The sequence below is a fragment of the Moschus berezovskii genome, chromosome 5, assembly GCF_049115385.1.
Source record: "Moschus berezovskii isolate FMDL1 chromosome 5, NW_MosBer_1.0, whole genome shotgun sequence".
Taxonomy (NCBI): Eukaryota; Metazoa; Chordata; class Mammalia; order Artiodactyla; family Moschidae; genus Moschus; species Moschus berezovskii.
The window spans coordinates 29,472,591-29,490,030 of record NC_142464.1 but is presented as its reverse complement, the minus strand read 5'-3'; the positions used below and the strand labels follow the sequence as shown (position 1 = coordinate 29,490,030).

The window sequence follows — 17,440 nt, the reverse complement described above, 5'->3', positions numbered from 1 at the left end:
ATAAATCCTCTCTCAAGTTATAGTTTATTTTTAATTTCAACCTGAAAGTTGAGCTGTTCTTCATAAATTTATTTATCTAAAATAGTAAGTCTTAAACTTCTGGCCTACCTAGAGACAGTGAAGATTGAAATGGACACAGAAGCATCCTCCTAGAATTTTTTTAGTACCATTTAAATTTATATTCAAACAAGTGAGAAACACCATGAGCCTTTGTGTATCACAGAGCTATGGGTTATTATACTTTTGACATGACATACAAACCAGCTGGGAAGCTTAGGGAGTTTATCATATTGAATGAATTTGTATTTATACTGTCAGGTTTTGATTTTCCTTTGAGTTTCTAAACTCAGGTATAGTCAGGCTATCATTAAGCTTCTACTAATCTTTGTTCTTATTAGTTGGTATACATCCATCTAAATTATTTTCAGAATTTTATAAAATGCTTATTTTGGAACAGAGTTTATATGAAAGTACAATATTTGACTCTGTTGAGTCTCTCAATTTTATCTTTATTTTTATTGCATTAATACCTGGTATGTATTAGTTGCTTTCTTTTCTTTATGATTATTCTGTTTATTTTGCTAACTTCTTAAACTGGCTGTATACTTGTATACTCATTGCTTTTCCTTTTTGTGTAAAGTCTGCTACATTTAAGGCCTCAGTGGATAATGTTTTCCATATCCCGTAGGTTTTAAGACTTTGTATTTTTGTTATCTTTCTGTTATGATGTTGTTTTTAAATGCCATGTGCTCAGTGAGTGATGTAAACACATTGTAAATTTCAGTTTTCTAATAAAAAATTTTAAAAAAAGAAAGTACAATATTCAAAAATTGTACGCAGACATCAAAAGCTATGAGTTAATAAGAAGAATCTACCATGTCTGATAGACCAAATTAAATAAGGGAGAGAGGAGAAACAAGCTCGCCAGTTAGGAAATGAGGGCAGCACTTACGGATTCAGGTATTGACAGGGAACCCAAAACTTGGTGAAATGAAAAGCAGATAGCCTGAGGTCATTATCTGTGTGTTTCACACATGTAGGTTGCTAGCTCAGTCTCTTGTAATTTCACATTAAGCACATTCTCTTGTGAAGAATGGAAGTCAGTGTCTGATGATGTGATGGCAAAAGAAAATTTCACAGTGACCAGGAAGTGGTTGCTGCTTTTAATTGGTATTTGTGTCATTATTAAAAATGCTTTGTTAGTAGACATGATTGTGAAGGTTGTTGCCGTCTTAATTCTTGCCAGACGTCATACCTTTTGTTGGGTTGTGCAAGGTGCCATCACCACTGAATAGATGTCTAGATGGTATGGTTCTCTCTAATGGTGTAAAATTGTTATTAAATAAGGATAAATTTAATATTCAAAAGAAGAAGATATGCCTTGTGGAATTTTAGCTAAACCATTTGTTAGAAGCCTCTGTTTAAAAACATAATTTAAGTCTTTTTACTTGCTTTATATATATATACATATATATATATTTTTTTTTTACCAAATTTGAGAAGCCTCACAGTTTCTTTTGGTTTCTGTTTGTTGTTTTGTTTTTAGCAGATGGCCCATACCTTCAAATATTAGAGCAGCCTAAACAGGTAAGAAGATTAAAGGGGTGGGACTTTCTCTTTGATTGTTAGATCCATAAGTCTAATAATATCTCAAGCACTGAATAAAATAGTAAATGAATTTTACAAAAGAAGTAGCTTATCGAGAAGATCAACAACTTGCCAAATTATGTAACAACTTTATCATCCACTTTCCTTTTCTCTTGGTCATTGTTCAGACTGTCCTGAACCTCAGTACACAGTTCTATAAAACTTAAGTATCGATCCATGGTATCCCATGATCTCCAACACTTAGACTTACCAGCCACTCCTAGAAGAGATGCAGGTCATCTCCACTTGTTTTCATTTGTAAGGAAATACACATACATACAGTTCACATAAACGGAGTCAGATGCTTCCACCATGTCCCTGCACATCAGTACTTCTGAGCCTCTCTCCATCCTTAGGAGCTACAGCCTTTCTATTTGGAACATGTAACCTAAGATACTAAAAGTACCAGTGGGGTGTGGATAAAGTCCTCGAATAGACAGTCAAGTTCTCTCGGGTATTAGCTTTAGAGCTAGCCTCTTTGGAGTCAGGAGAGGAGCATTTTATTTTATCAGGCTCTTCCCTGGCGGCTCACACGGTAAAGAATGTGCCTGCAATGTGGGAGACTAGGGTTTGATCCCTGGGTCAGAAAGATCCCCTGGAGGATGGCATGGCAGTCCACTCCGGTGTTCTTGCCTGGAGAAGTCCATGGAGAGAGGAGCCTGGTGGGCTATAATCTGTGCAGTCGAAGGGATTTCACTTTCACTTTCTTCTTACTACTATTATTTATAGAGGATACCTGGGAATTAAAATGGCTTCTTTACCATGTCCCCATGGGTAAATAAATATTTATTGGAAATTGGGTGGGACCAGTGCTATGAAAGAGGAGGGAAGAGAATCTTTAATATCTTCCCATAGTCATTAAGGGATGAAGTAATGGTATAGTCCTCTGCAGAATGAGGACAAAGTTAGTAGATCTCTGACTGGATATCCAGTCAGAGGATGCGTGTGCCTGCTTTCTTGCAGCTCTGTCACCCAGTACTTTGCCTAAATGGTTTTAGTAGTTCAGGCAAGTAAGCGTAACACTGTGTAACACTTAACAAATGCTAACTAGGTCAAGATCATAAAGTACACATGTGGTTACTGTAATCATGGTATTACATATGTATTTGGATTTTGGTCAGAATATAAAGGATATGAGTATCTTATCTATGACCAAATAGACTACACTTATGAGGTTGAACTTTGATCAAAGTTTTTGGTGTGGGGACTGGAATACTTTATGAGGCTTTGGGACATTGTTTTAATGGCTCACAGATGACACACCCTGATTCCGCAGGCTGCCGACCTGACTTTGTTTTATTTCCATTCCCAATTCCCTATCAGTGAGTTCTCACAGGAGGCCACCAGTTTTCTCAAAGGACCCTCCCAGTGGAAGTTTATCCCCTAACATTCTGTGCGGTGTTACCTGGCCTCCTGGGAAATTTCTGGATAATCTGTGAAACCAAGAAATCAACTAAAATTTATTTGTCTGCATACTAGGCAAAATGTGTTTTTCAGATATTCATTTAATAAGTATAGCACTACCATAAGGTTTTTAAAATGAAGTTTCTTACTATGGGTCAATAGTCATAAGGAAAAATTGATGTTTATGATTTATCTGAAGGGTGAGTTATGTAGTTCCAAAATTCAAAATTTAATTCACTGTTGGTGGATATGTTAAAGCTTATCTGAGTAAATCAATGTGCTTGCTTACCAAACTGTAATATTGTGATGTCTGACTCCAGTGAAAGTAAGAAGGTTGTATTGAAGTCAGACTTTCTGACCGGATGGATGGAGCCTTGCCTTTGAGGTTGATGACTCATTTTAAGCAAGTGGAGTTACTGAGATGAATGGCTGTGGATTGGTAAACCTTTAATCTCAAAAATTTAGAATCTGAAATGCATCCAGACTATGCATTTGAAGACATCCTAGTTTCCTTTCAAAAAAAAAAGATAAATTTCTATCTTCAGGTTATAAATTCCTTTGCATAGAAGTTTAGATACTTTTATCCAACTATGAATGATATATGTTGTTTTTGAAATGATAAGCAAGGTATTAAGCTGGGTCTCTTTACTCATATTTTACTGAACACCACTCCCAGTAAGATATAATAGTATATTTCTCCAGCTGTCCTAAAGTAACTTTTTGATTAAAGATAATGAATTACTTTATTGTTCTAAAAATAAAATCTAGAAAAATTTTCTTTTTTCTTTCGAGTCTCTGCCACAATTTTCCCCAGCTTTGACAGAGATGAGTCATAGCATAGACTTCCACTAATCTTTAGGATAGCTAGTTCTGTTGCATATTATTAAGGGCTAATTATCTAATATTGTTTAAAAGCTGAAGTTGTGTTTAAACTGATTAGCAGTCAAGTAAATCTCTATTTTATGGTTAGCCAGTTCTGGAGGCTGACTGTTGCTTTTTCATGCTTTAGAAATTTCATTTAATTATTGAAAATACGCTAACAGCCTTTGACTATAAAAGGTATAGGGCTGAATTTGTAACTTATTTTTTAGTTCGAATTTTATGAGAAGCAAAACAGGGAGAGTCACCTTCAAATCACTAATCTTACCTCAGAAAACTTGCCAGGTGTTGATGTTTGGGGTCACCTAAGGAGCCCTTTCCAAGAGTTGTTTTAGGTCCCACTTTAATGAATTGATCATATACCCCAGACCCACATGTGACATGAGGTAGCTTCTTCCCCTAGGGAATTTACATCAGGTCTCACTGGTCCCATAAAAGATGCTTTAGACTGGCCTCTTTGGAAATTAGAAAAGTCTCACAGAATTTAGAAACAATTCCAGGTGCTTTCCCTGAACCTCTCAGGCTGTTTTTCAAGACCCTATGAGGCATAGTGAAATGAAGTACAGTCTAAGGAGGGCAGAAATTTTACTTTGATCCATTAGCTCAAAGCCATCAAAACCTGTATATTCACTGAGCTCCACTATCTGGTGTGCAAGGTAGAAAGCTCCCACCAACAAGTAGTAGTGTGCGGAGCTTCTGAGGGCCTCAGGATCTCGCACTGTTTATATGAAGTCAGTCCCACAATAAAATAAATGAATGTTCCTTAAAGTGTATTAACATATTCTTTTCATTAAAGGGTGTGTTTGGAAGACCATCTGGTCAAGAGACTGTATAAACTACTAACACTACCACAAATTGTTTGATGTCTTTATAAAGCTGTGTCTTTCAGGAAAAGTGTTGAAATCTCCCATAGTATGTTGATGAGACACATTCTCATAAATGTCCTTGTTTTATTCTTGGTATGCAAATATGCACAATTACAACTGTTAGCTTTCTAAGTCATAAAATGTTAAAACTGGAATAGACCTTGAATATGGTCTGATCTAATCTTCTTACTTGTATAAAAAAAATACATGGAACTCAGGTGTTTATCAGCCCGCATAGTAAAGGTTCTTGCTAATTCCTAGTTGATATTACTGTGTCTATAAAAATTCTTGAGTTAATATATAAAGGGACTCTCTGGATTTGGATTCATTCAGGTTAGTTAATATATCCAGCTTGAACTTGATTGTATTAATAATCTTAAAACTTCTTACCTTCTGAACTGTTGAGAGTTACTGATCAGATGTGGGGTCTTCTATAGGGTGTGTTATGTAACCCTGGTGGGGTATATTTAACAAGACATTTCTGTATTCCCTCCTGAACCAGCTGTCATCAGAGTAAGTAAAGGAATGCCTTTAAGTAAGAGTCAGAGAAGCTTTACTTTGAGTCATATGGCCAGTTTCAGAGCTTGGCAGCAGCAATGTGAGATGAGGAAACTCTGATGCAGGCAAGCTGGAGCATGTCAAGTCCTTAGGCCTAAAGTGTGCAGCAGTTTATGCTCCACATAGCACAGGAGGAGAGCTTCTGCAGGGCCAGGGACCTGGCTTTTAAGCCACAGCTCAGGATGCAAATATCAGTTAACATCAATATTCGTGATAAGGTTATGGGGAGAAGTGGTTCTCATATACAGTCCTCTTTTACAGTTTGTGTCTCCTCTAATACACACAAGAGTTTAAAACTTGGGTGTAACTTTGTCCCTATAAGTTTTTAGTAAGTATTCCTCAAACTTGTTCACCTTGTGTTCACCTTTGCAGAGAGGATTTCGTTTCCGTTATGTGTGCGAAGGCCCCTCCCATGGAGGACTCCCTGGTGCGTCTAGTGAAAAGAACAAGAAGTCCTACCCTCAGGTCAAAGTAAGTTTGTGATGTCTTTCCATGTGAATTCTGGAAGATTTGGTGTCCTCAGAGCAAAAGAAATGAATGCTTTAAATGACTACCATTTGCCTCTGCTTATAAAAGGTGAAGTGTTCACATGATTATTTATAATATTTATGTAGAAATGTATCTCGTAGCAACAGAAGTGACAGATTCTAAAACTGTTAATATTTCCATTTAGTACAAATTATCTCAACATTAACAAAACTTTTATTATTTCTTGATTATCTTAAAAAATTTGTTTAGTTGTATACTTCCTAAGACTTGAAAAATGCTTTGAGAGCGCGCTAAATTTCAGCTCTTTAGAGATCTAGCAAAAAACAAGACTCAGATGACTGAGTGTATGGATTATATGGTAGAATACCTCAGATCATGGATTCTGATCCAGACTCTGCTACCAGCTGTGTGCCTTTGACTGAGTTATCCAACACTTCTAAACCTCAGTACCTGAATGTGCAAAATGCAGACTTGCTAAGGGTCTGTGCTTTGTAGTCTTCTAAAGATTGAATGAGAAAATGTATCTCAGTGGTCCAAAAGGGCCTCTGCTTGAGCAACTATTCATCTACACGTGATGGTCCTTGGAACGTACTGCTTCGTGACATGCTGTGGTGGGCTTAGCTGAGCTTTTTCTACTTCAGGTTCTTTTTCTTTCTTTGTATTTAATTGAGAATATCTTCTGCTGAGGTAGCTTGAGTTTTTTATTTTTATAATGTGATGTCATGTTTCATAGACTGATTGCTAACAGTTTTGCAGATAAACCAGTCAAATATTGCAGTTTCATCTTTCATAAACATTTTCATTTGTTCAAGACAGACCCTTAGTAAAATTGTGATATCAGAGAAATCGGTCTTTGGTTTCGTCAGCCTTGCATTTTGTTCCCTCCGTTTTCTCATGACCCAGTTCTAGGCCCAGGCCTTTCTAATTCCTTACCCATGGTTCAAAACAAAACCCTTGATTCTTTACCTCTTGAGTAATGTTGTAGTATTAGTCCTATCCATTGTGTTTGCATTTTAAGTCTCCTACCTGGGTGTTCATTGGAAGGACTGATGCTAAAGCTGAAACTGCAATACTTTGGCCACCTCATGCGACGAGTTGACTCACTGGAAAAGACTCTGATGCTGGGAAAGGTTGGGGGTGGGAGGAGAAGGGGATGACAGAGAATGAGATGGCTGGATGGCATCACCGACTCTGTGGACATGAGTTTGAGTGAACTCCGGGAGTTGGTGATGGACAGGGAGGCCTGGTGTGCCGTGATTCATGGGGTCGCAAAGAGTCGGACACGACTGAGCGACTGAACTGAACTGAACTGAACCGAACCCGAGCTCTTGTGTGGAATGAAAGATGTGTTTCCTGTTCAGGATTATTAGTCAGGATAAATATGGGTTTAGCCACAGATTTATGATCTCTGGTCCTTTAGAATCTGAATGAGGAAATAAGAACAGCAATAAAACAGGGGATTAGCATTTATTAAGCATCGAAGATTTGCCAAGTACTTTACATACATTTCCTCCTTGGAAGGAAAGTTATGACCGACGTAGACAGCATATTAAAAAGCAGACATTACTTTGTCAACAAAGGTCTGTTTAGTCAAGGCTGTGGTTTTTCCAGTAGTCATGTGTGGATGTGAGAGTTGGACTATAAAGAAAGCTGACGCAGAAGAATTGATGCTTTTGAACTGTGGTGTTGGAGGACTCTTGAGAGTCCCTTGGACTTTAAGGAGATCCAACCAGTTCATCCTAAAGGAGATCAGTCCTGGGTGCTCATTAGAAGGACTGATGCTAAAGCTGAAACTGCAATACTTTGGCCACCTCATGCGAAGAGCTGACTCATTTGAAAAGACCCTGATGCTGGGAAAGATTGAGGGTGGGAGGAGAAGGGGACGACAGAGGATGAGATGGTTGGATGGCATCACCGACTCAATGGACATGAGTTTGGGTGGACTCCAGGAGCTGGTGATGGACAGGGAGGCCTGGCGTGCTGTGGTTCATGGGGTTGCAAAGAATCGGACACGACTGAGTGACTGAACTGAACTGAAACTTACATACATTATCTTTTCTGTTCTCATAACAGCCCTAGTAGGTAAAAAGTCTTAATACCTGTGAGGAAACCGAGGCTCTTAAAAGGGAGCCTTGCGGTCCTCACAGGACTGGTGGCTTGTCATCCTACAGCAGACTCTTGCTCATTGAACTGTCACGTGGAACATGTGCATTTGGGAGACTGGGGGCAGAGACCTAGGGAACAGAACATGGTAGGATGGTAGTAAGATAAGACGCAGAATTATAACTCTGGGCAACAAGAGAGAGGAGCTCAGGAATAACAGGTACTCCGATGTCAGGGAGTCAGATCTAACACATATTTTTAACACATGTCTGTGTGTCCTGTGTATAAATATGTATGTGTTCATATGTGTGATACATGTTATGGGTATTAACAGTGATTATGATTGTAATTACTGAAGAATTAGCATTAAGAGTAAAACTGGGAGTTTTTTTCTGGATTGTCTCTGTACAAACAAATAAAAATTACAATATGGTCAAGTGTTGACTTGTATTGCTCTAGTCTTTGTAACTAAGTAACAGTTCTTGATACTAAAAGATACATAGGAGTAACTTTGTTATAGATTTGTTACCCAATGGAAAAACTTTATATATCCTATTATGCTGCGTCTTCATACATCCTTCTCAGGCTGTGGTTGATGCCTCACATTTACAAAACAGTCTAGAAATGAAACAACCTAGTGGATATTCGATGTTCTTCTCAAATCATAGTTTATGTATCAAGGAGTTTAATACTTACTGGGAAATCTAGATATGTAAACAGCTAGTACTAAGGAAGTCAAAATTTAAATGTGTGTGATTAGTCATTATTGACCTTCAGCTGCAGCTTCACTATTTCACCCAATTGTTTTTTATTCACTAATTCAACATATATTTATTAAGCATTTAATCCAATTGTAAGAAAACATAAAGCAGTTCAGAGAGTCTGTTACAAACTGTCATTGTTCTCTTAGCTTGTAATAGTTAAAGGAAGTAATTTTATTTATCGTAGAAACTCTTAATCAGAAGAGCTGATATGGGGAGGAGAGAAAGTCAATCACGAGGTAGTTTTTCCAGAGCTCTTCTTCCAATATCACTTTTAATAATCTTTTTTACAAAGAATAGTTAACGGTGAACTTTTGGTTTACAAAGGGATATAAATCCCTCTTACATGTAAAATTTAGGCAAAGGAAGGAATTGCTCTCAGTGTGTGTCTTTATCAGGAGGATCGTCACAGTCATATCTGTCTGCAGCAGTTCACTAAGCACCCGCTCCATGTGAGGCTGCAAGAGAAGTTGTGTGACAGATACAGCTCGATCAGGGTTTCTTACACTCATCACGACTAATGGTTTGGGTGAGAAGACGTCATGCTTCGGAAGGTTTTCCAGTTCATTGGGGGTGTTCAGCAGCATCCCTATATCCACTAGATGCCGATAGCAGCGCTGTAGTTGTGACAACCAGACAGTGTCTCCAGACGTTGCCATATGTCCTTGGGGGCAGAACACCCTGCTTGAGCACCACTGATCTAGATGCAAAGTCTAATCAACCTTAACCCTTCTTCTTTGCATACTTTTCTGCTATGTAAGACAGTAGCTCATAGGTTATATAGAATTGCCTAAGTCTATTATTTTGCAAACATATATACTTTTCCTGATTATTAGATGTTTATTCTCAAGATGATGATCATGATGACTCTATAATTTCTTCAGAATATCTGAGTTAGTGTGCCTGGATATTAAGGAGAAAGAAAAGAGAAGAAAAAACATATCCTAAACATTCCGTATACTATGATAACTGCATATGCAACAGTTAACATAGGAGTTCTGTTGGTTCTCCATTATAAACTGTTACAGAAGAGAAAGTGAAAGTGGAGATGGTTTCAGTCAAGGTTGTAAACCTGTGTAGCCACTGTGTGAGAGCAAAGAAAACACCTGTGCAGTGATCCTCATCCTCCCTTCCCGTAGAGGGAGGTGTAATGGACAGTGCCCCCACACTCTTCCCCAGATCCCGTTTCTGCAGGAACTTCAGAGGGAGAGCATTTACATTTGCGGGAAGGAAATGATATTTCTGAAATTTGCATATGATACTTGTTTATTAAAGTACATCTATTCAGGCTTAAGATTGGAATGTTCTAGGCTCTGCCTTTTTCTCCTCTACAGCTTCTTACCTTCCTCTCTCTCCTCCAGCCTCACTCTTTCTCTTCTCATCATGCCTCTGGGAGAGCATACCACGTCCTGGAGAGGCCCCTGGAACACTGGTGGTTCAGCATGCACTCGGTCTCACACAGGAGCAGTGAAGTGCTGACGGCCAGCCCCAAAGCTATGGGGACTGGCTGTGGTTTGGGGGCTGCAGACCCCTAGCTGTGGTTTATAGAACTTGTAAACATATAACCTGCTTGGTTTTGTCTCTTGCTGATTGTTCAAATATGATACCTAAAGTTAAACCATTTTAAAACTAACTCTAAGAGTCTACACCTGTTCTCTGTTTGCTACCGGGATTTTGTCCCATGCTTAAAACCCCATTTCCAATAAGCTGGGTGTAGGCTAGGCTTAGACACACTCTTACTATGTTGAGATTATTTCTAGGATTAGGGCTATTGAACCATCTAATGTTCTGCATGTTTGTTTCATGTCAGAGGAAGGATGCCATTTAGCTTTCAAGAGTTTTGCTATGTAAACCTTCACATTCTTTTTATTTTTTATTTATTTATTTCCTCTGAGGCATTTTATTTGTATGTATTACATCCCTACAAAAAGAATCCAAGGATTTTCCCTCCTGTGTGTTTTCGTCTTGCTTCTCCATGGTCCATGATGCCAGCTGAGGTTGTCAGTACAATGAAACCAAACTGATGGGATGGGCGCAGGTTATTCTGCGATTTTTCTAGATCTTTGAGTTGCACATCAGATCTGGGGCTGATCACTCCACATTATTTAGCCTGCCTGTGAGGTTCATGACAATTTTCCCAGCCCTGTGATCATCAATGATTTCAAATTCGCCAATGTAACCATGCTTCATCATCACTGTTAGAAACCTGACGATGACTTTGGAGCATGGCCTAATAAGGACCTGGCGTTTGCCTCTCTTTTCAGCATTGTTGATACTCTTGAGAGCATCAGCCAGGACATTCATGTGCACCATTCTGGCGGCACAGAAAGATGGCAGAAAGAGCTCACATTCTTTTTAAAACATTGTTTTAATTATTAAAAATTCCATGTGTATAGAACATTTAAAAATTGATGTGAAGGACACCATATTCCACTACCTGATTTAATAGCAACAGTCATCTCTCAGTATCCTGGAGGGCTGTTTCTCAGATCCCCACAGATGCCATAATTCATGGATGCTCAAGTCCCTTTTATAAAATGCAGCAGTATTTGCATATAATCTATGCACGCCCTTCTGTATACTTTAAACCATCTCCAGATTATTTTAATGCCTCATACAATGTAAATACTATATAAATAGTTACCAGTGTGCAGCAAATTTATTTTACTTTTTGGAACTTTATGAAATTTAAAACATATTTTTTCCATCTGCAGTTGGTTGAATAACGAATGTGGAACCTGAGGATACAGAGGGCCAGCTGTATTAACATTTTACCATATTTGCTTCTGATCTCTTTCGAAAATATAGTTATTGCTGAAGCCCCACCCATTGATCACTTTTCCCTGTTCTTCATAGATAAATCACTGCTCTAAACTTTCCATCTCTGATAGAAAATTTTTTTCTGGTTTTAACTCAAATTTTCTATTATACCTGATGGCTTCCCCCACCCCCCAGGACAAATAAGAGTTAAGACTGGGATCCATTGAAGATTAGTGTTCACTTTAATTCTATTAGGGACTTCCCTGGTGGTTCAGATGGTTAAGACTCTGCCTACAATGTGGTAGATTTGGGTTCCATCCCTGGGGGGAAGATCCCCTGGAGAAGGTAATGCCTACCCACTCCAGTATTCTTGCCCGGAGAATTCCATGGACAGAGGAGCCTGGTGGGCTACAGTTCTTGGGGTCGCAAAGGGTTGGACACAACTGAGTGACTAACACTTTCACTTTCACTTTGATTCTATTGATTTCTTCTTTATTATTCAGATAAAATTTATCCATTGACAATGTGGAATTTATTCTGACTCCTACAGAAAGAAAATAATAATAATATTCAGAGAAAATCTAGGGAAAATATGCAGACTAACTTGCATAAATATGCAAAAATAAAGATGCAGAAATATGTATCTTGCCCCCTTTAAAGGAAAGCTTTCCTGCTGTTAAACATTTAATAATCTATTTTACAGTCCTACCAACTTCTCCTTTAAAGTTTCCTCAGTTCTAATTTCATCATGGAGCTCCAAATGGGAGAGGCTGGCAGAAAAGCACAAGTGCCTTCCTCGAGGCCAAGCCTGTCACTGCCTGTTTTTGACTCAGCAAGGAGTGCCAGGGAAGGCTCATTTCCCTCTTTCCCGAAAGTTATTCATGAGATTTTTTTTTATTAACCAAACTACCTTCCTCTTCACAGAGGTGGACAGTTGCCAAGAGGAACAGCCCCACAGGGCTTCAGAAACCCTCACTGATTCTCTTCCAGAGTGGCCAGAAAGCACGCATCCTCAGCCGATGTGACATCCTCAAGCTTGGCCCACTCCAACCAGAAAGCTGTCAGCGACCTTGATTCTAAAATACGAGTAGCTGACCAGTTGGTATTCTTATTTTCTCTTTAGTTATAAATATCAAATGCAGTGGACTACAACTTGAAACGCAGCTGATGTAAGTGTAACTATTTTTAATCAAATGTTTTCTGAAAGCTGGTTCTCACATATGTTTTCTTTCCGGAGTGTTTCAGATTAAACAGAAGGCAAGTATTGAAATGTTTAGATCAACAACAGACAGTGTTTATTGTCTCCCTGACCCCCACGATTTTTTTTTTTCTTCTTAAGTCTCCACTCTTGGTGCCTCTCACTTTAAAATCCTAAATGTTAAGTTTCTGTCAAGGTCAGATGAAGACTGCCTGATCTCTTGTGGCATTTAGGGATATCACATATCCTTGTGTAATCTCCCTTTCCTTTGTATGGACTTGTCTGGTTTAGGAGGTTTGCCATTTTAAGTATCTCTTTATAGTGCTAGTTTTGAATAATTTAATCTGACTCAGTTACTAAAAACAACAGGGAAGAGGATCACCAATAGTCAATTAAGTTTGCACATAAAACCTACTTTATAGCATTTATTAAAATTTCCATCAGTATCCCTAAGCTGTTCACTACTTGCTTATGTTAAAAAGGAAAAATAACCATATCCCCTAGGTCAAGAGCCCTGTGCTCGGTATATTGAAGAAAAGCACTCTGTAACCTGGATCCCTTTTACTGGTTTCAGAGGGATTTGTAACTTCTTAATTTATATGCAGAAAGTTATTGGGTTGGCCAAAAAGGTTCATTTGGGCTTTTAAACCCCAAGTGAACCTTTTTGGCCAACCCAATATGTGTGTGTGTGTGTGTGTGTATATATATATTTCTGGGGAGATAAATATAACTTTCCATCAGATTTTCAGATGGATTCAAACACAGTTAAGAATCAGTGCTGCAGAGTACGTATCACTTTAGCTTTCTGACAGCAGCTGATTTTAAAAATTGCTAATAAAAAAGGTATATAGGCTGTCTTTTAAAATTGGTTTTATTTTTATACTTTTTAAAAAGTACATTTTTGTATTTTTACCTGTTTTTAGTGAGTGGAAACAACTAAGGCTGCTCAAACAAGGCCCAGGAAAGCCTCCCTTCCCTTGGGGTATCAGGTGGAGGAGCAAGGAGACATAGTAGCAATAGCCCTAGAAGGGAGTAGGCTTCACTGCTTTTCCTTTCTTGCTCTTCCCCAGGGATGCTGATTAAGCATGAAGTTAACCATTAGTGGTTGAAGCCAAAAGAGAGAAAACAGTTCATTTAACAAATATTTATTGAGCACTCTGTGTCAGGTCCTGTCTTGGCAAGCAGACAAAACTCCTTCCATGTGTAACCATAACCTAGACTTCTGGATATTTTTTTTCAGAAGTTTTTCATTGGGCCTCCAGAACAAAATAGTACCTTGTAGGATGTTTTTAAAAACAGCCCTCTAAATTTATGGTATGCAGTCATAGTCTACATCATGAACTAGAGAAAGCTACTCCTGAGGAGAAACTTCTAGCACAGATCATAGCTATGAAACGTAACTATTAGAAGTATAGTAAAAATGTAACTATTAATCTTAACAGGCTTATTGGGTTTACAGACAGTGTGAACCTTAAGCTTTGTTTCGGTCCATGACCCCTTGGTGACTTTCCTTAGTTGACTATTCCCATTTTTCTCTCATCCACTTTTCCTTAAATACATGATTGTTTCTGGACCATTATTTAATCAGAAGCAAATCTCGGATGGCTTCTTCCAACCCCAGGGGTTGAAGATTAGATAGCCTTTTTTCATTACATTTAAGAATTCAGGTCTCATCAGGTCACATACTGGTAATTCTTCTTGATAAGGTAAGAACATACAGAAGTACTGTGGTCCCCAAAGATGTAACACCTCCTCCTCCACAGACAAGCCGATTTTCAACTTGTCAGCAGATCTAGAACTGAGGCTGTGAACTACCCTGCTGTCACAACCTTCTTTCCCCACCCGCCAGGTGGATTTCAGACCAGAATCCTCTGGTCTGCATTCATCTCGCTGAGGTCTCATGTGGGTGGACTGAAAGGTGCTTGCAGACTTTCACAGATAGTGCCTCTCACCCTTAGCTCCCCATCCACCCAGAACAACTGTAAGGATGGCTTGCTGTGCTTATTTACATCATCTCATTTAGTCATCACAGCCCACTGCAGTAGGTTCTGTGATCCTTATTGATAAATGAGGAAACCAAAGTCCACAGAAGTTAAAGAGCTTACCCTGGTCTGAGGCATGGAGCCCAAGATTTCAGTTCAGGTAGTGTGATTTAATAGTCCAGTATTCTCCACCATCATGGGAATACTATTAATTATAGGGGTTCTTTAAATCTATGATTCTCGACCATAGATGTGCATCAGAATCACCCAAGAATATTTTAACTGCAGAGATGTCAGGGGCCCATTCCACTTATGCTAAATCACTGTGGGTCCATTAGTATGATATTCTGTGATAATTTCTAAGGACTCATGTCATATAATGCCAAGATATAACAACAAGTGGATGAATAGGTAAACATGGTGTAACCATGGAATAGAATACTGTTTAAAAAATTATGAGGGTTACACAACATGGGAAATACTTGAGACCTAGCGTTAAGAAAAAAATCAGAATTCTAAATTAAAAATATCACTGAAGTGATTTAACTCAGTGAATGAGTTAAAACTAAGATTAGAAATGGGAGAAAGAATTACCAAATTTAAAAATAGAACTGAAGTAATTTTCTGGACTATAGCACAGAGAAAAGGAAAACTTGAAAGAAAGGGTGAGATTCAGATTACAAAAGAAAGAGTAAAATTGTCTAATTGAAGTCCTGAAAGGAGATAAAGCTGCACATTTCTGGTACTACACTAGAGGTCCTAGTCTAGGGTAAAGTTCAGGTGGCTTATGGAACATACTTTTAGGTTTGTTTTTTTTTTTAAAGTATTGGCTCTGAAGTCAGTCAGTTCATTGCTGAAAAGATGTTGATTCCTAGTTTTGCCATCTATTGACAATGTTATTAGTATGTAACTTGGCCTAGCCTCAGTTTCTTCATTTGTAAAGTTGAGATAAATAATACCTGCTTCATAGGATATATGTATAAATTGAGTTGTTCAGTGAATGGCACAGAGTAAACACTTAAAAGTGATAGTTTGCTTCTATTTTTTGTATTCCAAAATACATTAATTTGAGTATTGAACGACAGTTTTGTTGATTGGTTTATGGAACCATGGAGCTACACAAAAGCTTCACCAGTCCACTAATTTATTTGCAGCACAACTTCACTAATTAATATTGCTTCCACTCTATTTATGCCATGTCCTTTCTAAAGTTAAGAAGGTGGGAGATTGAAAACAGATGCTATGTCAAAAGCTTACTTTTAGATGTTATGCATGATTTGTCATGAAAATATTGATCGGTAGCAAGAGGCCAGAAAGGAATGTATCAAATTCTTTTTAGGGTCTTTAACTGTGTTCTTTTAGGCATTATGCGTCTGATAATTAGCACAAGTATTGTTTTAGTTTCCTAGAGCTGCCATAACAAATTACCACAAATTAGGTGGTTTAAAACAATAGACGTTTACTCTCTCACAGTTTTGGAAGCTAGAAGTCCAAGATCAAGTTGTCAGCAGGGCCATGCTCCCTCTGAAGGCTCTATGGAAGAAGCCTTCCTTGCCTCTTTGTAGCTTCTGGTGGTTGCTGGCAATCCTTGACATTCTTTGGCTTGTAGCTGTTTCACTACAGTTTCTGCCTCTGTCTTCCCCAGACTTCCCCTTTGTATTTCTGTGTCTGAATCTCCTTTTCTCCCATAAAGACAACAGTCATTGTGTTTAGGGCCCACCATAATCCAGTCTGACCTCATTTTAATTAATTATGTCTGTGAAGACCCCATTTCCAAATAAGAACACGTTCTGAGGTTCTGGGTAGACTTGAATTTAGGGAGGATAATATTCAACCCATTACAAGTGCCTATGGCATTAAGCTTATAAAGCAGTGGTTCTGAAAGTCCGGCATAATGACCATTTTAGGCTCAATATGCATTGGGAAAGATATTTATGTGTATCCATGGTATCTCTTACGTGCATGGCTTCAGTTGTGTCTGACTCTTTGCAATCCTATGGACTATGTAGCATATCAGGTTCCTCTGTCCATGGGATTCTCCAGGCAAGAATGCTGGAGTGGGTTGTCATTCCCTTCTCCAGGGGATCTTTCCAACCTGAGGATCAAACCCACATCTCTTAGGTCTCCCACATTTACAACTAATACCACCTGGGATCATTATTATTAAAAATCTTTCAAGTTGGAAAGTTTGCCAGTATTTTGAATATTTTCTAACAGAATAATTCCTGTGATCTCTCTCCATTGAGTAAATGGTGGACCTTAAATACAGTTGTGCCCTAGTAAATGCTTAACAATTGACTGTCCAGAAAAAAAAAAGCAAATTGAAACAAAACCCTGATTTGTAGTATTTGTTAATTTTCTTGATGTAAATACTTACACTATGATCACTTTCAAGCTATCAATATAAAGTCAACTGGTTTGCAAATTTTCTGAAAATTTAACAGTTCTTGTGAGTTGGTCAAGCCAATTCTAGCATACCACTGCAAGATTTCATAAACAAAGCAGATATGAGATAACATCCTGGATATTAACCTAATGAGCAGTAGTCAGATCTAGAAAAGATAATAAATCGCTTCATGTAAGGCTCTTTATTCATGTGTTGGTTACATAATACCTAGGGACTTTGCAGGATCTGAGTAAACCCATTGAGTTGCTGTATGACATCTGTCATATGGTAGTTAAATAGAGCTGTGGTTTAGTGAGCAAAATAACATACTTGAAAGCAAAAGCTAGATTTTACTTGAGATTATGTGATTTACAGATAGCGTGACCTCCAACAAGTCACATAATCTC

The 17,440-nt window shown here is 38.3% G+C and overlaps 1 protein-coding gene and 1 pseudogene across 2 annotated transcripts in view; one reads left to right on the top strand and one right to left on the bottom strand.

Annotated features, from left to right (window-relative positions):
* The window catches only part of NFKB1 (nuclear factor kappa B subunit 1), a 126,140-nt gene that overhangs the window by 33,417 nt on the left and 75,283 nt on the right, over positions 1-17,440 (top strand). The window contains exons 4-5 of one of the 2 annotated variants that reach the window (XM_055435091.2): positions 1,547-1,587; positions 5,727-5,825. In XM_055435091.2, the coding sequence (XP_055291066.2) occupies positions 1,547-1,587; positions 5,727-5,825 (140 nt within the window). The remainder of the gene's footprint in view (positions 1-1,546; positions 1,588-5,726; positions 5,826-17,440) is intronic. The other variant, XM_055435092.2, reaches the window with a different exon arrangement.
* LOC129562103 (small ribosomal subunit protein uS8 pseudogene) lies at positions 10,600-11,044 on the bottom strand (annotated as a pseudogene).